General features: G+C 37.0%; 1 protein-coding gene across 6 annotated transcripts in view; it reads left to right on the top strand.

The window, feature by feature from the left end:
• AKAP11 (A-kinase anchoring protein 11) overlaps positions 1–17,310 on the top strand; it is a 49,165-nt gene extending 31,855 nt beyond the window's left edge. For 5 of the 6 annotated variants that reach the window (XM_008534450.2, XM_070578381.1, XM_070578382.1 and 2 more), the window contains 5 exons: positions 2,318–2,473; positions 6,391–6,474; positions 7,256–7,302; positions 10,533–10,693; positions 13,339–17,310. In XM_008534450.2, coding sequence (XP_008532672.1) covers positions 2,318–2,473; positions 6,391–6,474; positions 7,256–7,302; positions 10,533–10,693; positions 13,339–13,479 — 589 coding nt within the window. In that variant the 3' untranslated portion in view covers positions 13,480–17,310. The remainder of the gene's footprint in view (positions 1–2,317; positions 2,474–6,390; positions 6,475–7,255; positions 7,303–10,532; positions 10,694–13,338) is intronic. The other variant, XM_070578385.1, reaches the window with a different exon arrangement.
• The last annotated feature ends 7,624 nt before the right edge of the window (positions 17,311–24,934 follow it).

Raw genomic sequence — 24,934 nt, 5'->3', positions numbered from 1 at the left:
AACACAGCCATAGTCATTCATTTATGCATTGTCTGTGGCTGGTTTTATGCCCTAATGGCAGGGTTGAGTAGTTGTAACAGAGACCTTATGGCTGACAATGCCTTAAGTGTTTATTATCTAGCCCTTTATAGAAAAAGTTTGCAAACTTTTGTCCTGGACCCGTATTTTCTTTGTTCATGAAAACATATTACTTCCTAATATGATGATGGACATCTGATAAGTGGTTAATAAGCTTACAAATGGATAAATAGTAGTAAGCTAGGCCTTTCAGTAGTTGAAACAACTTTTTTCTAACAAAAGTGGCGACAGGCTGCAGGCAATTTTAACGCCCCCCCCCCCCCCCCAATCCCAGCCTGGTGGGAGGAAGAGACTGGCCTCTAGATAATCCTCTAGATTAGAATCTCTCTAAGACATCCCTCCCAGGGCCTAGCAAATGCCTTTCTATCGATTCCTCAGTATTTTCACTTTTTCTTCTTGGAGTTGGGTGAGTAGAGAGGCCCCTGGAGTTCTTCCTGTAAGCCTGTGCTGTCTAATTCCAACTTTTAGCCATGCTCGTAGAATAATACTTGCTGTTTCTTTTCCTCTTTCTCTTTTTTCCTTAATAATTGTGCTAGGGTTCTAGAAGTGCTGACTATTAAAAGTTAAGTGGTGTGTACCATGTACTCTTTTGCATTTTCTATTTTTACAGTTAAAATGATTTATCTTTCAAGCTTTAAGAGGGATTCATTCAAATGGATTATTTCTGGAGGTATTATTTGGATTATTTCACTAGTGTCCCTTTGATTCATGAAAATAACCATAAATATTTCACAAAGCTGAAATGTACAAAGTGGTGGTACGTGAGTGTCAAATGGGGAATTATGTGATAGGGCATTTTTGGAAGAGCCAAGCATCTAAACTATATTCTGAGCTATTATTTCTCAGCCACAATAACCTAGCAGTCATTAAAAACTCCTCTGGACCCATCTGGTGGGTCATTTCAGCCAAAGAACCATTAGATTGTAGCACATACCATGAACAGTATCAAAATAAAAAGAGAACAAAGTAGTGCTCTATTATGATTCAAAACTATAGTGTGCCTGTCCCTGGAATGCCTAATTCTGGTTGCTTTACCTTAAATACAAATTGAGAATAGTCCCAAAGAGGAGGGAAGTTCAGGACCTATTCTAGGCACTGGGGATACAGAAGTAAGTGAAACCGGCAAAACTATGTGTTCTCTTGGAGCTTGTGTCAGAGTGGAGTAAGACAGATAGAAAAACAAGTAAAGTATGTAGTATGGGGATAAGTGCCTTGGAGGAAAACTAAAGCGAGGAAGGGATTAGTGCTGGGGGTGGCGGTGGGCCACGGCAGGGGATATGGTTTGCAGTTTTGAACAAGTAACAGGGGAAGCAACTCTGACAAAGTAACATTTGGGCCAAGAGCCAAAAGTGAAGAGAGAACAAGTCACATGGGAATCAGAGAGGGTCCCAGCCAAAGGGGTGGGACTACGTATGGGAGAAACAGCAGAGAGGTGTGCGTGGCTGACGCAGTGAGCCAGGGAGAGTGGGAGGAGAGAAGGTGGAGGTCGTGAGAGTTACCATACCGGACAGAATGTTATAAGGACTTGCACTCTTATTCTAATGGGTGAGAAGCTACTAGAAGGTTTTGATCAGTAGCCTAACATTTTCCCTCTTTATGTTTAAAAATACGACTTTAAACTTCTATGTTGCGAATAAAATATAGAGGGGGCAATTACAGTAATCCAACAGTGAATGGACTTTCTTGTGAAGATTGAATAAAACTATAAGTGTCTCTTTATTGAAAAAAAAATGAGAAAGGTTATGATCCGTGCTCAAAATCTTGAAGAGATTTGGCTAGTTTGACTGTAGGCTTGACTGACAGTACTAGAATTCCTTTAACTACTTTTTTTCTAAAAGCCAGAAGGAGGATTTTTTTTAGTACAAGTAAAAGTACTGTCTCACAAAGCAGATGATAAACTTAGGAACTTGTGCTCCTCCATAGTGGTCCCAGTTGAAAATATGAACTGCCTTAAAGAGGATTTAGATAAATGATGCACTAGGATGGATCCATAATAGATTAACACAGTAAATTAGGGATGTTGGTAGGTACCTCAGTTAACTTTGAAATTAATGTGCTCTCCTGCAGTCTCTTTATTAGCAGACACAAAGGGTTAGATAGACCACTGGTCTGGCTCTGAATATCATTTCTTGTTTTTGTCATTTTTATTATCAAATGGATAGTCTTCTAATTCAGAATCTAATGCTTTTGGATCTTTTGGATTGAATTTTTTTCTTCTCTTTTTCTTTTCCTTTTGTAGTCCAAAAGAAATAGAAGACTTTCAGGCAGCTGAGTCTTTTGTTAGCCAGCAGATGAATCTCAGTATTGGTGACGACAGCACTGGTAGCTGGACCAATTTAAGTTTTGAAGATGAACACCAGGATGAAAGCAGCAGTTTTCATCATCTAAGTGAGAGGTAACTAAAATTTTGCATGTAATTGCATAGTTTAGGTCCTTAGAACTCAGAAGTGAGCTATAGATTTGCCTTGAGTATTATTGTAAAGTTCTGAATTTGAAAATATGTCTTAATTTTCAAAATGTATTTTATTATTCACAATATACTTTTAACAGTTGACATTTATTAAGTATAGTAATTAGCCGAGCTAATTTTCTTTGGATGTGCTAATAGTTGCTTTGAAAAATATTGCATACTTTTGATTTTATACTCTTTAAGCTTTATCTGGACTTTCCCTTGAGTCTTTTGAAGAAACAATTTTTCTTTCTCACTTTAAAGAGTATACTTTTTTTTTTCTTTAGAGATAGGAAAAAGGACAGTTATCTGTAAAAAGCATCAAAATGGCCCTGTAATTTTCTTGATATTAGTTTAAGTGGTATCTTTTTTGGGAAGGATTCCTTACTTGTCCTGCTATTGAGGAACAAAATGACCTGGAGCATTTATACTTGAATGACTGAAAACACATAAACTCATTATATATGGTTTTGTACAGCAGAAGGCACCTACCTTATATATAATTTTTCTTAATTAACTTTGTTCATAATAACAGTCTTTAGAATATTTTATTAATTATGGTACAGTTGTTTCTTATATTCCTAACTCTATAAAGGTGTTCCTGACTAACCTATAAAATTCTATAAAATCTTTATCTACATTAACTGATAATTGGAAATAATAAATACCGTCCATAGCTGAGTCCAGGGAGAGAGAAATATTCTCAGCGCACATACTTCCAGCTTTGGGCATATGTGGACAGGACCCTGTGAGGCTTCAGTTGAACAGACCCATTGGAATTGGCTCACCAGAAGGGGAAGGTAGGAAGACTGTTGGAGGAGAGGATGAGGAAGCATAAGGAAAGGAAATGGCTTTTCACTTATTAGAACATAGCATCTCAGAGTATTTTGTTTGATGCTTCGATTAACCAATAAGTATTAATATTTTTATAAATTACCTATTTTTGTAATAGTTTCTTAAAATGAGATGTAAACCACCAATATTTCTTAAAATCTAGATTCAAAAAAGGTAGTCTTTACTGGTAGTGGGAAGTGGGGGTAATATCACAAATCATCACTGGGCCCTTTGCCATAATTTTATCTGGAATAGAATATTAACACTTAAATTCTCCTCTCACCTTTGAGAAACCCAGGCTTCTAGAATTTCAGTGAGGGTTTACATTGTTGTTTAGGAAATCCTGGTGTTGAAATGGGAGAAGTAGGATCAGAAGCTAGTTCAGAAAGACCAAATCAGGCTGAGGCTAAAATAATTAGATTTAATGTTGGCAAGTGCATTTAGGTTCAGAAAATTAATTCTTTGATTTCAGGCTGGGGAAAACCTGGCTTGATAGCATTTTGTCAGAAAAACAACTGTGATTTAATTAACCACAGTCTTCATAAGAACTATTGCGCTATGTAGTGTTAAGGGTCAGGCACAAAGACAAAGTGGGACTCATCCAGGGTTGGTGCTGTGCTCATTGAACATACAATTTCCAGGGCCGCACCTCCCAGTGATTAAGATTCATTAGGTCGTTGGAGGGTCCCAAGGACTGCATGCTGGGTAAGCATCTCAGATGATTTTCATAAGTGGTTCAGAAACCACACTTAAGACATATGGCTTCACATGTTTCATCTTCCGATGAGATCTGCTGTAGGAGCTGTTATTTTCTGGTAAAGAGATCAAGGGAGGAGATAAGAGACTTCACTGGTTTGAACACACCTTGCACTTTCACTCTAAGTAGGAGGTTCAGAAGAAGGCAACAGTTAAAAAAGAAATGATAATTTCAGATTTTCACAAGTGTTTAGAAGGAATGTATAATTATTTGATCAGAAGAAAACTAGGCTGTGTATGTGAATCTATTAAGTATTTCAACAGTTTGTGAATTTTTTACAAGTTATGTAGTAGATTTGGTAAGATGGGACCGAAATTGCAGAATTTTTGGCATAGTTTCTATGATGTTTCAGAATTGACAGTAGTCTTCATGTGACTGAAAGCCACAATAAAGAATTTTAGTCCTTGACCATCACTGGTTTGAGGTATACCTGTTGTGGACATAGGAAATAGGAAAAGACATAAAAGAAAGTGATGGAAGCAGGTCACTGTTCACGAAGGAAATTCAGTTGTTTTATGTTGGGTTCATGTAGGATGATCACTCCTCCTGGTTTGCTCAGAACAGTCCTGGTTTACTTATGCTGTTCTGGGGTAATTATTGATGGTGACTTTTCATTTTCAGAAGTGTCCTGGTTAGATGAAAAATTATATGGTCACTTTAGTTAGAAGTGGCATTTTATGAATAACTGATTTCAAATCTGACCTATTTTGAGGGGCAAAAGGGGAGAGGGAATGAGGTTGGATAGAATTTCAATTTTTAGTCTTTACATTTTTTAGCTGTTTATTTCTTTTCATGTTCACTTAATACTTAGGTAATGGATTTTTATTATTAATTAGATGGAGGAATCATTAGTAAGATATGGGTAAGAATTTTCATTTTGTAATTTTTTCCTTTTTTTAGATAACCATCCTGTTAGTAGAAGTAAATGCAGTGTTTGAGATCATTAATGTTCTCTTTCTCTGACTCGTAACTGTCCATTCTGTATTTTCCTATTTTCTCATTTTTGGTTTGACAGCAGACTACATGGGCAAAAACTCTGGTTCTTTTAAAGGTTTTATAGTAGATCTATATTTGTTTAAACATACGTTGAAAAGATACCACTCAGTTTTAACTTTTATTCTCCAATGTATTATGGTTTGTGACAATTTGATAGTGCTAGAGTGAGTGTGGATATATAAATTGTTTGAGATTGCTTGAAAACTATTTAGAAGTTTTGAGTAATCATCCCCTTTTTTGGTAACCTTGTCAACATTTACTGATGCACATAAAATGATTTTATGTTCATTTTTTAGAACCAAAATTTTGGTTTGTGTAAATATTAATTTTTATAATTGCTTAGCCTAATATGGGGAAATATAGCTGCTTATCACTGCAAACTAATGTGCTTACTAATTATCTTAATGATTAGAATTTTAAAAAATTGCATGTTTAGGTTTTAATCTGAAAATTGAACTTAGTTTTGTTTCTGAACAGTTACTTTTTGTTTTTGTTGCTTTGCTGCAGTTTTAGAATGTAGTTGCTTTCTTCTTTTGATTAGGTAGTAGTGTAGGAAGTTACCTGTGGGGCATTAGTGATTGGCCGACCAGACGAGTGTAATGTTGATTAAGCCTTGGTTATTCAATATCTGAGGAAAATGTATGTTATTTGCCGCCTACTGAATTATGCATAATGTATGAAATGAAAGTAATTGACACCATAAGAGTATTTTAAAATCAGAAACATCTTTTCTCCAATTACTTAGAAAAGGTCTCTTTGGGACTATGTTTTGGTGCCTGCCATCCCATCACCCCCCCATACCCCCTCAGCCCCCCAAGTCCATCACTGTTTGCACTATCTAAAGACCTGTGGGAGAATGTCAGCCTGTGTTTTTTTCTGTTTAAAATTTATCAAAACTGAAATGTATTGGCTTTTTACAAATTACATTCCAAGACTTGCTGTAGACATTAATTTCATCGTGAAACTTCTTACTTCGTGCATTCATTTGCTGTCCTAAAAGTCCTTCTGTTGTCTTAATCTGTAAAATAAATACAGACGTAAAATAATTTTCACGATCCATTGAGGACAAGTAAGAAAACTCCCACATCTCTGAAGCTGTCAGGTGCCTTTTATGGTAGCAGTGATGGTCTCTCTCCACCTCCATGGATGCTCCACTCCACTGTGGCAGCTTCCGAACATCTGCAGTCATCACTGGCAGAAGCTGTTCCGAGGAAACCCAAGGTCATCTTTGCTCTTCATTTTCTAGTTCAGCTCTGTTCTTTTCTTCCTCTGGCAGTAATGGTAACAGCAGTAGCTGGAGCAGTCTTGGTTTAGAAGGAGATTTGTATGAGGACAATTTATCCTTTCCAACATCAGACAGGTTGGTCCAGTCCAAAAACTTAAAAACTGATGAGTCTTTCACCACTAATGCATGATGTCATATTCTTAAAAGAATTTGGGTTACAGTGGCAATATACATCAACCTGCTTTTCTCCTATACTTTGACATGATTCTGCTTGATAAATTTACATCTAATGAAAAAATTGGACGATGCTAAGGTACGACTGACATCTAATTGCAAAATGTGTTACTTTTATGCATGTGTTGCTCTGCTTGCTATTTTTCATTCTACCAATTATTATTTCATTAAAAAGAGCTTGCTTCCTACAGGATTTCTGTTGTTTTGTTTTGTTTTGTTTTTGTATGTAGTTTTATTTCATATATAAGAAAAGTGTAGGAAAAATGTGTTTTTTACTGTGTTCAAAAATATATAAATGGCATCAACAGAAGCATTAATAATTATTCATGGCATTCTATGATATTCAGATACTTTGTTATCTAAAACCAAATTAGTAGAATATTTCAACTTTAAATTATATTAAACTAAATTTTGTTATGAAATTTGTTGGCGCTGTACATATCCTCCTCAGGTAGAACTTCTTGGTTATTGATAACTTATCCAGGCATTATTTACAATTCAGATTTTAACATGAAATGGTGTGAGAAGCAAAGCTTCCTTTTTTATTGTCCTCTCTCCCCTTTTTAAATGTCATACATCATGTTATAACATTCCTTCTTTACCACATTTTAAGAATTGATTTTAATACCATTAATAATTAAAGCTTTTTTTTTTAACTGCTTCTGCTCTTTTATTTGAAAAGTGATGGACCAGATGATGAAGATGAAGAGCATGAGAATGATGTAGAAGGTAATTGACAATTTGTTTTTCAAAGTATTTCGTATTTTTTGTATAAGTTTCCCTAGAAGAGTCTTTCATGTTTATATTTGTGCGTTTTCATCAGTTAGGTTCCAGGTTGTTACAAATCAGGGTATTTACATCACAAATCAGGGTATTCTTGAACTAATTTATCCAGTCAGGTCCTTTATCAGCAGTTTGTATTATTTGATTGGTAAACTAATGAAGTACTCGTGGATGTAGAGACTGAACTACTTTAAAAGAATTATTCAATTATTTGAGAGGGAAGTTTATGATAATCTCTCTATATAGTTACCTTTTTCAAAATATAAAATCCTTACTCATAAGATATAATTTATCATAATTATGCCATATGTTCATTTTTTATTCTAAACCAGTAACTTCTAGAATTAGTGTTTAATGTCAATCCTACAAAAATCAGTAAGTAAAAATAAAAAGATATTTTAAAATAAATTCTCCTTTCCCTCAACTTCAGTCCTACACTCACACGTACACATATTTGAAGAAAATTTTCAATTCTTCCTTTGATGAACATAATTCCAAATATGTAAATATTAGGTACCATTGGCCACAGAGTTTTGGACCATAATTTGTAATCCTTAATTCAAACATATTAGAATGTCAAAGTGATTCTGGAAGCTTTTCAGGTTGAAGCTGTTTTCATTGTATTTAGATGATGGTTAAATTTTTTTCCAAAAATCTTATTTTTCCTTAATTATGAAAATTCCAATAATGTCTTCTGTAGAGTGGCACACAAAATGTTCATTCTGTTTGAGATATTTGTTTTTTGAACGAGTGATTTTTTTTTCAATCATTATTTTAGAAGTGGGCAAACTCAGAAGATTGCCAAAACACATTTCTTAAAATGTACTTTGTAACACCTGAGTTTCCAGTTTTATGGCCAACTGTACTTTCCTTGTTTAGGGAAGTCATGTACCAATTTTTGAACTAAAATCCTCAGACTTAAGATTATTCTTATTTTTTAGTTCTAAGTGCCTCTGCTAAGTAGGGCCTCTAGAGGTAAGTTTTTCTTATCAGATATAAAGTAGGGTTAGGGCAGTAGTTTTAGAGTCGTGCATGGGCTAGGTAGTTATTTGCTGTATTTTTGTTGACTAAGAAAGTGTTGACTTTGTCTAGAGAAGTTGTGTACTTTTTCCCAAGTAATACCTGTGACCAAAGTTGTCCCAAAGGCTCTACATGGTATAAATGCAGGTGGTGAGTATTTTCTCTAATGAACTAATTATTACTTAACTAACTTTACTGAGGAATGGTTAAGAGAAAAGAAGATATAAGTTAATATAACTATGAAATTCATTTAAAAAAATTTTACTTTTGGCATTAACCAGGTTGTTCAGGATTTCGTGAGTAGGTAGAAGTCAGGAGATTAATTATATATAGATATATGTCACTACTCAGCTTTTGAGATTATAGTCATCTCTCATTATGTAGAAAACTACAGCCAACTTTCAAATTTGTTGTTTTTCTTTTTTTGAGGAAGATCAACCCTGAGCTAACATCTGCCAATCCTCCTCTTTTTACTGAGGAAGACTAGCCCTGAGCTAACATCCGTGCCCATCTTCCTCTACTTTTTTTCATATGTGGGACACCTACCACAGCATGGCTTGATGAACGGTGCCGTGTCTGCACCCAGGATCCGAACCAGTGGACCCCAGGCTGCCAAAGCGGAACGTGTGCACGTAACCGCTGTGCCACCGGGCGGGCCCCTCAAATTTGTTAAATTAGAAATTGGTAAATTAGGAGATAGATTGATGTGGTTTTATAGAAAGATCCAAAATTATGGAAATCCTAAGGCAGCAAACCTCATTTTTTTGTTGTTGTTTGTAGTTGGAGGATGTCATTCCCATCCCTTTTCACTAGTTTGGTACCCTCTCTAAAGAGAGAGCTCTCTCTGAGGCCAGGCAACCAGGAGCCCTAAAATGAGAAAGCCAGTAGTACCAAGAAGCCTTGAGATGACTTAGTGTCCAACCCCATGACCTCTGCAGGATTTATAGAATGACCCAGAGAGCGTGTCTGGTATCATAGGACGACACCAGACCCATTTTTGATTGAGAGTCAGTAAGGACAGAGGAAGGAAAAGAAAAGATGTTTAAGGGAATAATGTGGACCAACTTTTTAAATGAAAAGTTAGGGGCCAGTATAAATCCTAAAAATGATTAATAGTGGTCTAGAATGCCCCACAAACTATAAAGAAGAATCAGGGACATTCACCAAGTTTTCATTCCTGGCACAAATGGGCATGGTGTCTGCCAGCATGCCCTGCTGCTCACCTCTCATGTGGGAGGGCCCGTGTCTCAGCACTGCTTTGCTCGGCTGTCGTTAAGTAGGAGTGTTCAACACATGATATTCGTCCACAGGTCATGAGTTTTACAGTCAACAGGGATTCTCCTTTATGTTGAAAACATAATTTTAATTTAAAAAGAAAGAAAGAGACTTGAGAGCAACATTTTATCTATAATAGGAGTGTACCAGAAAATTCCCATGTCTGGCTTTTGAGATGTAAGTGGTTGCATATGACCTTTTTTTCCTATTTTGCCTAAAGAATGAAATGATTAAGAGCATGGAGCCAGACTGCCTGGTTCATATCCTGGCTCAGCCACTTACCTGCTGTAAGACTCTGGATCTCTCTCTGCCCCAGATCCCTCACTTGTAAAATAGAGGTGATGGTAGTTCCTACCTCACAGGGTGGTTGTGAGTATTAAAGGAGTGTGTATATCTAAAGAGCTTAGAACAAGGCTTAAATAATGTGGTATGTGCTGTACAAGTGTTTGCTGCTGCTGCTGTTTCTCTTAGTTCAGAAAGCTGTCTTAAAGTCCCTTTAATGTATTTATTTGGGGTTTTTATTTGTGTGTTTCATTTGTATTTTGGTTATAATTGTAGCTTTATGGTTTTATTTTGTCTCCCTTTACCTATGGGTCATATTTTGACACAAATTGTAGCATTTATAGTACTTGAATTCACTGCCTCAAGTTTTGCTTCTGTGCCATCAGTAGATGATCAAAGTTATTCCTTTGTTTTAGTGTTATTTTGCCCTTTCAAGGAAATGTTTTAGTTGATGTTACGGTGTAGGTAAGAAAAGATGGATTTTTTTCCAGTGTTCATTGGAATCTTAAGAAATGGAATATATTTATATATCCTTGGAAACCAGAGTATTGAGAGTTGAGTTGATGTTTCACTTCGTATTGTTTAAATTTAAATATTAGGTTTTGAGCAAGATGGAAAGACTCTGCTAATTACAAATATTGACATGGAGCCGTGCACAGTAGACCCCCAGCTAAGGATTATTCTTCAGTGGCTCATTGCCTCTGAGGCTGAAGTTGCAGAACTTTATTTTCATGACTCTGCACAGAGGGAGTTTATACAAGTAAGTACCTGCCTTATAGAGTGGGTGTGAGGATACAATTAACAGTATATGATGTTCTGTGTCACGTGGTTGACCTAATAAGATGTCTGGTGATAGCAGAATGGGTAAATGCTTAGGCAAGAGTCTAATAGTTGGGTTCCGATATCAACTCTGCCACTCTGTAGCAGTGTAACCTGGGGCAAGTTCACCAGTCTCAGTTTCCTTATCTGTACTATGGAGATGAGTATAGACTTTACCTTACAGAGGTTTGTGAGGATTAAATATATTACTGTAAAAAAAATGCTTAATCTAGTACCTGGTACATCCTAGGTTCTCAAAGTTAGGTGCCATTAATAAACATTTCACGTGTTCATGTGGAAGGACTGAGTTATTCTTTGTATTTAATTGATTCATAATTGGGCCTAGCAATTAGTGTATCTCTTTCCCTGTTAATCCAGTTTCATTAGTATGAGAAGCTAGCATAATCAAAAGCCAGTGAAAGTTTAAACATCCAATAAGGGACAGTGGGCTACTTTGAGTATTAAATAGAGTTCTAATAATAAAACATTCAGATCTGATGCATGAATAGGATATTTTTATTGAGAACTTACTGTGTTCCAAGCACCTTGTTAGTCAAGATTTTCAGTTTACAGTCTTAAGTTTTTTGTCCCAGAATTTTCCTTACCAGAACTTTGGTTTAATCTTATTATAGGGTATAGAATAGTCTAATGAATAACCAAGGTAAATTAATCAACAATAACAAAAAAGGAGCAGTCCAGTTAATCTTGATTCCTGGTTCATAGTTTACAAAGATACTGTTGAAAAAAGTACATGAAAAAGATACTACGTAAAAATAATTTTTTGTATTTGTTTCACTTAGACTTTTTGGATTTTTTCAGTTTAGGTTTCTGTTTTTAGGCGGAAGGAGGAAGTAAGACAGAGATGCTCAGGAAATGAATTGTGAGGGAGAGAGAATGGGTAGGGAAAGTGTTAGAACTGACCTCAGGGAGGCAAACGTTTTCAAGTTGTTTAGTCTTGGATAAGTTGACGGCTAAGGAAAGCGTTAGGCAGAGCTGAGCATGATGGCACTTGGGTAAGGAATCTCGTCTGCGTGTAACCTAAGAAAATATTCTAGCAGTTTCTCAAAAAAGTTAAGCGTAGCTTTATCATATAACCCAGCAATTCCACTCCTAAGTATATACCCAAGAGGAGTGAAAACGTAGGTCCCTGGCAACATTATTCATAACAAGCTAAAAGTAGGCCAAAAGTGGAGACATCCTGAATGTCCATTAACTGATGAATGGATAAATGAAATGTGGTATATCTATGCAGTGGAATATTATCTGTCAGTGAAAAAGAATGTAGTATAGTCATGTGTTGCATAATGACGTTTCGGTCAGTGATGGTAGTCTGATAAGATTAGCACTGTATATTAGTACCATAGAGCCTAGGTGTGTAGTAGGCTATATTATCTAGGTTTGTGTAAGTGCACTCTGTGTCGTTCGCACAATGACGGAATTGCCTGACGATACGTTTCTCAGAACGTATCCCCATCGTTAAAGAACACGTGACTGCAAATCCATGCTGCCCCGTGGGGGAACCTTGAAATGGTTATGCTAAGTGAGAGAAGCTGGTCACAAAAGACCATATGTTTTATGATTCCATTTTATGAAATTGCCAAAATAGGTGAATCTATGGAGACTGAAATTAGATTAGTGATTGCCTAGAGTTGAGGGGGTTGGAAGAAATGGGGAGTGATGACTAATAGGTGGGGCTTTCCTTTCGGTGTGATAAAAGTGTTCCAGTGTTGGTTGTGGTGATGGTTGCATTCAACTCAGTGAATATACTAAAAACCATTGACTAGTACACTTTGAATGGGTGAATTGGATGATATGTGAATTAGTATCTTAATAAAGCTATGTTTAAAAAGGTTAAGCATATTTCTATTACAAAAATTTAAAGTAGTTTTTACAGAACTAAATAGAAAAAAAATGAATGAAAATGTTCTGATTGGAGATGATAAACCTGTATTTATTTGCTTTTTTAAATTTAAATATAATTGACATAATACATTTTATTAGTTTCAGGTGTAGAACATGATGATTTGATATTTGTATATATTGCGAAATGATTGCCACAATATTTATTTACTCTTTTGGTTGTTTTTTGTTGAAACGTTAACATTTCTTAACTTAGAAAGCCATGTTTCCGTTGAGGCTAGAGTGTGTATTCCAGAAAAAAAACCACACTATATGTTGTGGAAGGAAAATCCACATCCTTTTATTAAGCTTGACGTTGTCTTATTATTTTATGTTCCTAATTGAGGGTGTGGCAGATGTATTTAGTTAACTTAAGAGTTTCCTGTAGAAATGTGCCCTCTGTACTCCCACACAAGACTGTCCACTGGGTGAGGTTTGTGGAGTTCTGTCTCCAGCAATCCCAAAATGTCATTTCGTGGAGGAGACATATTTATAAAGGGCAGGAAGGAAAAATGTCTAATTTGTGTAAAGGGGTGGCGGTTTGGGGAGAAGGCCATGTTAAAACTGGAAAACAATATTTTACTGCAAACAGCAGGATTCTTAGTTTTATCTGATGTTAAAACTGAAAACTTTACTGTTATAAAATAGTTTTTGGTTGATGTCTGACATGTCTGTCTTTCTTCTTAGCTTTCAAAACGGTTACAAGAAAAAGGGTGGAAGGTGGGAGACCTCCTGCAGGCTGTGCTTAAATACTATGAAGCGATGGAGAAGAGTTCCAGTGAGGAGGGGTGCGAACCGCTGTTTGACTGGCTCTTGGAAAACGCATAGAACAAACTCCAAACCAGTATATTTTATTATTTGTTTTGGGAGAGGAAGAAACAGATAAAGATGCGTAGGGTAAAATTTGAATAGGGAATATTAACATTTTAGGTGAATTGGGAGGAAAGTAAATTACAGCTTTTTAAGTGCATTGTGTCATCACACAGTGTATATAGTTCATACTTTTGTATTCTCTGTTGAATATTATCTTCACTTATTCTTCTATACACGTGTGTAGTATGTTAAGACCCTAAGAACACGTACGTGAAGGAAGGTCTAAACATAAGATTTTCAGGGACGTTGACTGATGACATTCTTTTTGCATCCAAATTGTGCTGCTAGAAACTGCACTGAGGTGGCTGAGGATAGGTTCCAGGGATGGAGAGTTAGAATTTTTCTCCTTTGAAAACAAATATTATCCTATTAATAACTAATCTGACATCAAAAAATAACATTGAGGCTAATTTTTTTTTCTGATAGAGTTTTTGTCCTATTTTTAAAAGTCAATTTTATTTGCATAGCTCAGCTATTGGTAGCTTTTTGAATCCCCCAAGCTATTTAATTTCTTAGAAATATTAGTATTTTAGGTTTCTGTAAATACCAAAATGATAGTTACCCCAGCCTTTTGTCAAAAGACATTATTTGCTAATGTTGCCAATCGTTTTGACATGAAAGTGAATATATGTGTGTGTGCACGTGTGCGTGCAAGTGTGTGTGTAAAGGAGTGCTTTAGCCTTGCTAGTCGTTTGTGCCCTCTTTTATTTTACTGTTTTCTTGGTTAGAAACCCACTGTTAACACCAAAAAGGTGCTTTAAAATAAAATGTCTGTAAAGATTGTGCAGTAAGAATTTTTATTTCTTTTTGACTATTTTGGGTCCCTGACTTATCCTATAAATGAAAATAAAGGTGCAAAATATGCTGAAATTTTAAAAACTATTGTTAATATGGAAATGCATTTAGAGAAGCCCAATAATGATTTTCATTGTTGTATTTTTGGAAAACCTCTCCTCTTTAGCAAGGATAAGCTTTTTCTAGAAAAAAATGGGATCCCTCCCCCACCCCTGATAAAGTGCATCTGCACTATTTTGTAAAGTCCTCTGACATGATTTTTCTGGGCTCTACATTTCCTACAACTTTGTCTTTAGAAACCACAAGTTGACTTGACTGGTGGACCAGGCTTGTGTCTTGGTTTCATACGTGAGGGTGTATGTGTGCATTTTTGGTTCTTTATTAGCAGATTTTGTGATCTAGAGTAAATCTTTGGGGGTTTGGTTTTCCTCCATTACATTTTGTTTTTTCATGAGGACTGACTGACTGTTCTAGAAGCTGCACAAAGTATAGAAGACATAGTACCTGCCAGGGGGCAAGGAATAAGAGCACTTACATTAATTTGAATTAATAATTATGGTAGAGAAAAGTATTTTATAACGAAAGAGTCAAATTTTCCTTTTAAGAAAAATGCCAAAAGCTATTTAAATATTTTGAGGCTACATTATAAGTTTTGGTTTTTCTCAATTTAAGATAAAGAAATAGAGCAAGCCTTAAAAATAAGTTTTCCTAAAGTTTCTTCAAATATTGTTTAAGGTAGAGAAATGCAGGAAATGTGTATAACCAGCATTGCTTCTGTCTTTAGCTTCTCGGAACTTGAGATGCAGCAGCACTGGACTGAGCTTTTACATGTTGGGAACCAGGTTGTTGATTGTAATGTGGATTGATTGATTATTAAGTTTAGTTTGAATTTTTACAAGTATATAACTCTTAAGTTGTGTTTAGTAACTCTGCTGTATGTACGGGTTTGATTAACAGCAAAACTGACTTCTGAATTTCTTTTAAATTAAAGTGACAATATATTAGTTTTGTAAAATTTTCTGTGCTTGAAAATATTTATGTTTCTTTCTTTTATGGTAATAATCATTTTGAGGTAAGATTTTCCTCATATCCTTGTTTCTCTTGCGTTTTTCTGGAGCTGTGCTGGATTCAGAGTTCCCTTATTTAGCCCACTACCTAATGACAGACCAGCCATTAAGTATTAGCACGCATAGTCATAATCATAATGGAACTCCACGCTTGTATCAGTTCAGTGCAGGGGCGTAGAGAAAAATATTAAGTATTGGCAGATGTGAAAAGAAGCGTGAGTTAAGCTTCCTTATGTAGAAAGAAAACATTTGATTGTAGAGCAGCATCTTTTAATCAAGTACGGTCTAAACTTATGTTCTTTAAAGGCACTTTGTGATTTTTCCAAAGACATTCTATATATGTTTGGTTGCTCAATCTTCAGAACAACTCTGTGTGTTGAGGACAACTCTGTCTTATTTTATTACAAATCTACTTGACGTATTTATATTATAACATTGTAATATTACCATTCTGTACATTTTGTCCCTTATAAAATCTCATGTCTTATTCGGAACTGTTAAAGTTGTGATGTGCGTTGAGTTGAATTCTCTGTTTACCAATTTCTGAACCATCAAAGGATCTGTGGAAAGAAAGTGAATGAGGCCTCTGATAGGGAGTTTTTAGAACATTATTTCAGACTGAAATATGGCAGTTCTTTCATATTCTTCTCTCAAGCCAAGTTTAAATTAGATTTATATTTTGAGTAGTATTAATGTTGATTTTGAAAATATTTCCTGATTTATACAAAAGGAGTGATTCATTTATAAATCATGGAAGAAAATTACAATATCTATTGGATGGTTTGATACAATTTATGGAATAATAAAACTTTTGAGAGTATACAGTCAGTGAATATATGTGATAACATCTTTATACTTTGGAAAATGTTCCACTTACCCTTTCACGTATTTGATGTGAATTAATTCAATTCATAATACTTTCATTTTGCTTAAGTAAGGGTTTTATGTTGCCAGTAGGAGAATTTAATTACTTTTAAATGCACCATGTGTAAAATGAGCGATAGGTTACCCACGTGACTTTATCAGTGCATGTTCCCCAAATGCAGAGTTTAACCTTGACTCATCATCAGAGTCCAAACTCAGATGTCTTCTTAGTTAATTATTTATCTAATATTATTCTTCCACAATTAATATTATCAATTTCCCATCAATATATTGCTTTAAATTCTACATTTTTTAAGGGAGACTTTCCACAGTTGTTTTAAAAAATAGTGCATCCATACTCAAGGTGTAGGGAAAATACTTTGCATTTAAAACCCTGTCCACGGGTCACTAGCACAAGAGAATTTGAGCTTCAGTGGGAATTATAAAATTGTAAAGTGAAATGCATTTTTTCCTCATTTTTAGCAAAAGACCCTGCACACATTTACTCACTGTGTTCCTGCTCTAAAAATGCAGAGGCAGTGTTAGTCACTCTTGTCACTTTATTTATTTATTTTTTTTACCACCGTGTACATTCCTTTCACATAGGTAGAATTGTAGTTCTGTAAGTTCATTGTTTTGTTTTTGTTGTAATGTTCGAATACTATTTAATATCAGGTTTTAATATTGCTGGATTTGCTACCTTTGGTTACTTGTGCAGTGTTAAAAGTAATTCACATTTTTGTTTAATGTTCCAGATATACAGCAGAAGCAGCTTTGCATAATTGTAGCTGTTTATTTGACTGTGCTGAATCACTACATTAAGATCTTGTGTAACAGTAATTTTTTTTGCTTTTCAGTAATTTAATATGTTCATTTACCAAAATATGAGCTTCATGATGCACTAAAATTTTGTTTTAGCAGTGACTCCAAATAAACATTTCAGAAATTACTTTTGTAATAATTTGCAATTAATTGTTCTTTTATCTTTTATCCATTGTTGACGTCTGTGATCTTTCCTCTCCAACTAAGAATTCTCCAATAAACTTATGAGATGCCCGGCCTTGGTTTTTGTTCTGTAATCCCTTGTGAACTAGTCCGTTCTGAACTAAAAGCAGAGGCACGTGAGAGGAGCTGCTGTGATGGAAGACACACCGAATGGTCTCAGTGCTGCTTCCATGGTTTTCGAGAATAAGAGAAGTTTAGAATATTTTTAATTGGACACTGGGTTCTAGCTACTTATTCAGGTGCCTCTGAGTGCTGACATAAGTGACTTGAAGGGCTGTTTGCCCAGTCTCTTTTGGACTTTAATGCAAAGCCAAATATTAGGGTTACCTTGAATACAAGCGTGTTAGGAAATTCTTCTGGCCTGGCCTGAGCTCTCCATAGGGTGCAGAGATCAAACCTCTGTCATGCCGTGTAGCCTCGGGCATTTAAAAATTAGGTGCTGGTGGTTTATTACTAATGGAATGTGACATTGTCTTACGTATTTTAAGCCGAGAAATGAGGGAATGATTTTCTAGCTATTCATGAATGTTTCAAAATGCTAGGAAATAATCATAGCAGACAATGTCTTGGGTGTGAGTGCATCCCAGTCACCAAGAAAACAATTCAAAATGCTGAGAAAAAGTAAGCAAGATTCCTCAGACTGTAATTCCAAAAAGGAAAAAGGGCTCCAAAGGAATGAGAAGCTGTGACAAACACTTGAACAGTTTTGCACGCTGGGATCATTTGTGATCTGTGTCTTAACTGGGAGAGAGAGGAGGGTGAGGGGCGGGGCTTGAAGAATAACCTCAGGTTTGAAAAAGTGTGAATGACGGAGAAGTCACATATCCGAGGATAAATCTACTCCGTGCTCTTATGGAGAAAGGGTCAGAGGGAAGATCTAGGAGCTTCTGCAGCTTTGTGTTTACAGCAGGAACGGCAGAGTGAGTGCATGAAGGTTACTCCTTGGGAGTGATCCTTGCGTTTTTTCCTCCTTCCTTCCTAGTTTTGTAATCGCCTCATTCTCATTTTACTTTTGTGCTCTAGGGCAAGCTGGGTAATATTTTAGATTGGAAAGAGATAAAAAGAAACATTTTCCAGAGAGGATGGAAACCCCAAATTTTACTTTTTAGTTCTACTCTCACTCTCCCCTCACCTCTTCTTTTAAATAGACACCTAAATAGACTTCTTATCTTAGAGCAAGGAATCAAAACTGGATTCCTGTGTGCTGAATTCTGCCTGCTGATATGCTCTGGCCCAATATGAGATCTTTTTAAAATAATTACCAACACTTAAAAATAAGGAGATTTTCACATTTAAATATGTTTTGTGTTTCAGCTTTTCTTGAAAAATCAGAAGCTCTGGAACACTGACTGGACTCTTGTGAGGCAGTAGTTTGGCAGGAGCTGAATAATGATTGCCCCTTTAGTCCAAGCGTACATTTCTTTTTGCTTCTGGCATGACCTGTTGCACTTCACCCATTTCTTTTGCCCCCCGTGGCCCTACAGGTGTTTGAGATGTAACCTCTGACTTGAAGCAGATGAGGTAATTAACGTGCTTAGGAAAATCTGTATGATGTTCTTGCAACTCTTTCTCTAGGATTGCTCAAATAGGGGAGGAAGATTCTAGAAATTGAGACTTGGTGAGTTTATTGCTCCTGAGCAGAAAACAAATCATTATTAAAAGCATAGTTTTTTAAGTATATAGAGAAGAAAGAAGGGAGAGTCAGCACAAGTTTACCAAGTGCAGATTCTGTCAGATTTACATTTCCTTTTTCAGTAGAATTATTCCACTGGCATGTTAGAATACTAGAGACATATCTGTATTTTAATGAGGCATTTTATATGGAGAAAAGGAATGAATAACTGTGGCTTCCTGACTTTGAGAATGTGTTCCCAAAGACTTGGAGTTAATAAATTAGTGTCTACCTGGAAGGTTAGCACTATTATGTGCCATCGGCCATTTCACGTATAGCCTTTTTATATTGCCTTGGGTGAAGATTGTGTTGGAATATGCTGGTCACCGGTGTCAAAGAGCATTACTGAGCATTCCGCAGTAATCATATCAAGGGATAATAAAGAAATAAACTAGGGGAGCAGACAGGGGATCTTTGAGTCTCTCTTTTCCCTTTGTCCTTGTGACTGAACCATGATTTGACGTTTTCCTCCGAAGTTGGGAAGGTTCCATGTTTACACAGTAGCCTTTTACAACTATGGGTTTGAATATTTTCCTCCAAATACTGTTATTTTCATGGCTTTCTTGATATAACCTTAGTTCTCTGCCTTGTTACATAACGTCTATGAACCTAGGAATTGATGCTTAGAGGTCCTATAAGGGCTTCAAATGCTGTGGACTTCTGCAGAGTGAGAACAAGGCTGTCAGAAAAAAAAAGACGCTCCCAGAATTGCTTATATCTGAAATCAGCTTCATCTCGTTTCTGTTTATAGCTGGATGTGGGTTCTTGTTGGACAGGAGGGCCTTGATGCCGGGGAGATCAAAATGTTACAGTAGCTTTCCAACCTAAAAATATATGTCTTTGAGTCAACTTTAGAAGCCTGTGGCAAATGTTGGGAGGTCACTTAAGTTGCTAAGTTTGGGCAGGCTAGTTGACCTCTTCACTGCCCTTGAACCCTAAAATGCCATGGTTTCCAGAAGGAAGGGTCCTTGGTTAAGCGGCAGAGTATGTACTTGATACAAACCGGGTGAGATACAGTCAATATGTCAAATGACAATCAGATCCCATGAGGCCTCAATAGGCCCAGATGGCTGAGTGCTCTAATCAGGTGGGAGGCAAATACTGGTCCTGCATAAAAGTACTGAGTAATAGATGAGACACCCTCAAGGCTTGTATGAGAGTCCCAAGAGGCCGCAGAGACAGAAAGCATGCCAGTCCTCGTGCCCTGTTGGGAGTGGGAATATGTTTGAATGGAAAAAATAATACAGTATTTATTAACACCTACCATTAGTCCCCGCCTTTATAGAGCTTATTGTTTAGTGAAGAAGAGTCATTAAATGAGTAATTATATAATTATTTAACTACCATTTTAAGAGTGGTGGAAGCCTAAAACAGAGGAACCTAACTTAGGGCTTCCCTAAAGATGTGATGCTGAGGCTTAAGCTAGATTTCAGCTTCATAGGAACCAAATAGGCCCTGGGAAGGGGGTGGGGGTGGTGGGGGGAGGGACAGAGCTTTTCCATTGGAGCAAGCAAAGGCCCTGAGGAGAGAAGGCTTGTGACTTACTTGAAGAACCAAAAACCAGTTTGGCTACAGCGTGAGGCGTTATGACACATCTGGAAAAATACTTGGACATCTTCAGTTGCCCTCACTCAGATGCTTAAAGGAAGTATAGTTTTCTATACTACAGTACAATGCAGTTTTTTGTACTGCAGGAGTTGGTGTTCAGTCCGGGGCATGGTAGATGACAGTCTGGCTTGACCCTGTGCTCTTCAGACCTGCCTGGAGGATCGTGTTTAGTCCTGGATACTGTTTTACAAAGGACAGAGAGAAAGTGAACCAAACACATCCATGACTGTCTAATGTGAAGGAGCTAAAAATGTATCAATTGAATTTTCACTGAAAGACAAAGGGCTGTTTGGCCTGGAAAAGGAAAGGTGCAGGAGTGACCCCAAGACCTCTTTAAGGAGCTAAGGGCTTTCGGTGGAGAGAGACTGAAACTTGAGACCCTAGAGGATCAGATAAGGACCAGAGCAGCAGGTTTCAGCTCACTCTGCAGAAGTGGACTAGACCCTCTTCATGAAAAGGGAGCTGCTTGCCCTTGGAGATGTGTCTGCAATGCTGGCTGATCACATCTGCAAGTGTTGATAAGTCCCTACAGCCCATATCTCTGGGTTAGGTGACATCTTTTCCCGTACGCTACTTTATTTTTTCCATGGCAGTTTGATAAAGTTACAAACATGGGCTCTGGGGTCAAAAGAACTTGATTTAAAATCGCAGCTCTGCCACTTGGGACCTATCTGTAGGATCTGGAACAAAGGCCTAGGATCCCTTCCAGGGGGGCTTTTCATTTGCTTCTGACAGGTGCCAGGGGGCGCAACTTGTCTTGGAGCTCCTTAATTTAAATTCAAGCCTTGAGGGTTTTTGGATCTCTCAGGTGGCTTGAAGTTGTGCAGCATGTCAGTCCAGGCCAGGGCCTATGTATAAAGGGTGTGGCCCCTCGGGGTTCCAACCCAAAGAGGGAGATGTTTTATGAGAAACCCTTTGTTGAGTGGGGTGGAGAGAATTGACTTCTGCCTTTCCAGCCCTATGAGGCTGCCAAAATAGTACTGTGCATCTCAGTCTTTTCTTCAGGTTTGGCAAATATTCTTAGGACAAAAAGTGGTATTGCGTTGTGGGTTTCTCTCTCAGCATTTTTGCCTTTGCTAGATTTTGACCTCTTGATTTCTCAATATCATGTTTTTTGCTGCTTTCAAGAAGATGTTTTAATGTTTTATCCGACTTCCCCTCTCAGGTAACCACTCATAATATTTTAATTTATATTAAAGTCTGTTACTTAAATTTTTTTTTACTTTTTCCACGTCCTTTACCATTGATATCCCCTTTATTTTTGTCTGTATTTTTAATTTATCTTTTTGAAAGGGTTATAAATGCATATATTAAATTCCAAAAGTTATAAGAATGCACAGTGATGAGTTCCTTCTCACTACTCTGCAGCCACCACGCACACCTCATGGAAACAGCCACGTTACCGGTTTCTGGTACATAGGAATTGTGCTATATAGGACATTTCAAAGCTTGGATTGGCTGCTGTAACTTAATGTTGGATGTTAATGTGAAAGTGTCAAAAACCAGCAAATGATTACTATAAAAGTCAGGTTAGCGGTTGCTTCTGGGGCAGAGGGATATACAGGAGGCTAATGTGACAACAAAATACTGTTTCTTGACTTGGATGGTGGTTAAACTGCCCATATAGATTTTGTGCCATTCTGTGTATATATTTCTCATAACATGTATGTCTGCACACGTGCATGCACACACACACACACACGATGTTTAAAAAACCAACTGCAAAATTCGTTAGCTTAACTCATACAACTCTACAACAAAACAACAAACAACCCAATCAAAAAATAGGTGGAGGATCTGGACGGACATTTTTCCAAAGAAGATATGCTGATGGCCAACAGGCACATGAAAAGATAGTCACCATCACTAATGATCAGGGAAATGCAAATCAAAACTACAATGAGATATACCTTACACCTGTTAGAATGGCTGTTATTAAAAAGACAAGAAATAAGTGTTGGAGAGGATGTGGGAAAAGGGAACCCTTGTACCCTGCTAGTGGGAATGTAAATTGGTGTAGCCACTATGGAAAACAGTATGGAGATTCCTCAAAAAATTAAAAATAGAACTACCATACAATCCAGCTATTCCTCTTCTGGGTATGTACCCAAAGAACATGAAAACACTGATTTGAAAAGATGTTTGCAACCCTATGTTCTTTGCAGCATTATCCACAATCGCCAAGACTTGGAAGCAACGTAAGTGCTGGATGAATGGATAAAGAAGATGAGATATATATACACAATGGAATACTACTCAGCTATTAAAAAAAAAGACAATCTTGCCATTTGTGACGACATGGATGGACCTTTAGGGTATTATGCTAAGTGAAATAAGTCAGACAGAGAAAGATAATTACCATATGATTTCACACATACGTGGAAGATAAACAAACACATAGTTACAGAGAACAGATTGGTGGTCACCAGAGGGGAAGGGGATGTGGGGAGGTGGAAAGGGGTAAAGGGGGACACATGTATAGTGAAAGATGGCAGCTAGACTTTTGGTGGTGAACGTGACGATGTAGTCTATACAGAAGTCGAAATATAATGATGTACACCTGAAATTTATATTATAAACCAAACCCCAACAACCTTATCATTTTCAAAACAACCAGAGAGAACAGATGGATTACCTGTGAAACAATAGTTTGATTCACAGCAATCCATTCAACAATTGTGATAGAAGTCAAAAGATAATACAATATCTTCAAAGTGCTAGGTTAAAAGAAGTCGTATTTAGAAATTCATATCCTTCTAAAGTATTTTTCAAGAGTGAACATAAAATTAGGGTAATTTCTAATAGACTGAAAGAGACTGTGCTGAGAAGAAAAACGACTGGAGTGTATGTTACTTTTTTAAGAAGGAAACTGAGTTCTAAAGAAATAGTGAAGGAGCGATGTTTAAAATAATAATGAAAGATGCCAGCCAAGTAGTCAAAGTTCTATGTGTTCTGCTTTGGTAGCCCAGGTTTGCAGGTTCAGATGCCGGGTACGGGCATACTCCACTCATCAGGCATGCTGTGGAGGCATCCCACATACAAAACAGAGGAAAATTGGCACAGATGTTAGCTCAGGGCTGACCTTCCTCAAGCGAAAAAAGAAGAAGACTGGCAATAGATGTTAGCTCAGGGCAAATCTTCCTCAGCAAAAAAATAAATAATAATTAAAGTAGAAAATGAAAGAGAGAAGGCACAACCACCCAAATGCAGAACGTGTGCATGTATGCCTGTTGACTATGGCCAGCACTTGGTATCATTGAATCTGGTTATCAACCTTGTCGTTATTATTCCTATTTTTCATGTAGGAAAACTCAGGCTCTGAGGGGTTCAGTTTCTCACACAACAGGCGTAGTGGTAATGTCCACATCTGTCAGGCTCCAAAGCCCAAGTGCTCACCACACTACACTGTCGCCATATTTAAACACCAAAATACAAAAAGATGACAATTAAAATCACCTGTTATAACACCTAGAGACAACAACTATTTACATGTTGGTGTATTTCCTTCCAGTTTTTTTTTCCTCCGTACATATATTTTATGCAACTTGGATTTCCCTTATTTCATAAATATTTGTCAAAAATGTTTTTAAAAACTCCACACTCACCTTTGAGCTTTTCAAGTTTGGTAGTCAATGAGTTTTGCCACTCTCTTGGCTAGAAATACCTTAGCCAGAGCTCTTTGGTCTGACTGATAAATAATTGTATTTTCTTTGCATTTCTATTATGTGGTGTTGCTTTGAGCTGACAGTCTTTACAATGTAAGTATTTTAAGTAGATCTTTTGAGAAGGACAATATGCAAACTGGGTCTGGTGGCTTCCAGAAAGCAGGCAAGAGTATTTATCTCAGATTGACTATTTGATTTTCCTCTTTCCCTGTCTTCAATCTTGTTCTACCCGTCAGAACTGATGGCAGTTGAGGCTGTTTCATCCGTGGTTTCCGTGTCCCTGAGAGCATGGTGAGAAGAAGGTTGCAGAATGAACAAAGGTCCTTTCCAAGCTCTAGGCACCTTTATCTAAATGTCTAGTGGCTTTCCCTTTGCCCTCTCATCATTTCTAATCCAGTATATCTAAAATCGAGCTCATCTTGCCCCAGCAAACATGTGCCTCCTCCTGTGTATGCTACCATACCTTGATCTAGCCATTCAGGTTGAACAACTTTGAGTAATCTCTTAGTCACCTTTGACTTCTTCTCCACCCTGACTCTTCTCTCCAGGAGGAAGGAGAAATGGTAGGTGTCAGGGAAAACAAATAGTCCTCTACGCAACGGAACAGGGAAAGAAAGTGAAATGTTGAAAGATGTTTAGGAAAGTTTGTGATGTGATGTGATCTAACCCCACACTCCACAGCCATCAGAGACATTCAGTAAAGGCCTTCCTTGCTCCTCAATGATTTTGAATCA

The sequence above is a fragment of the Equus przewalskii genome, chromosome 16, assembly GCF_037783145.1.
Source record: "Equus przewalskii isolate Varuska chromosome 16, EquPr2, whole genome shotgun sequence".
NCBI lineage: Eukaryota > Metazoa > Chordata > Mammalia > Perissodactyla > Equidae > Equus > Equus przewalskii.
Note: the sequence above shows the minus strand (reverse complement) of the source record. Positions and strands in the feature narration are given on the sequence as shown.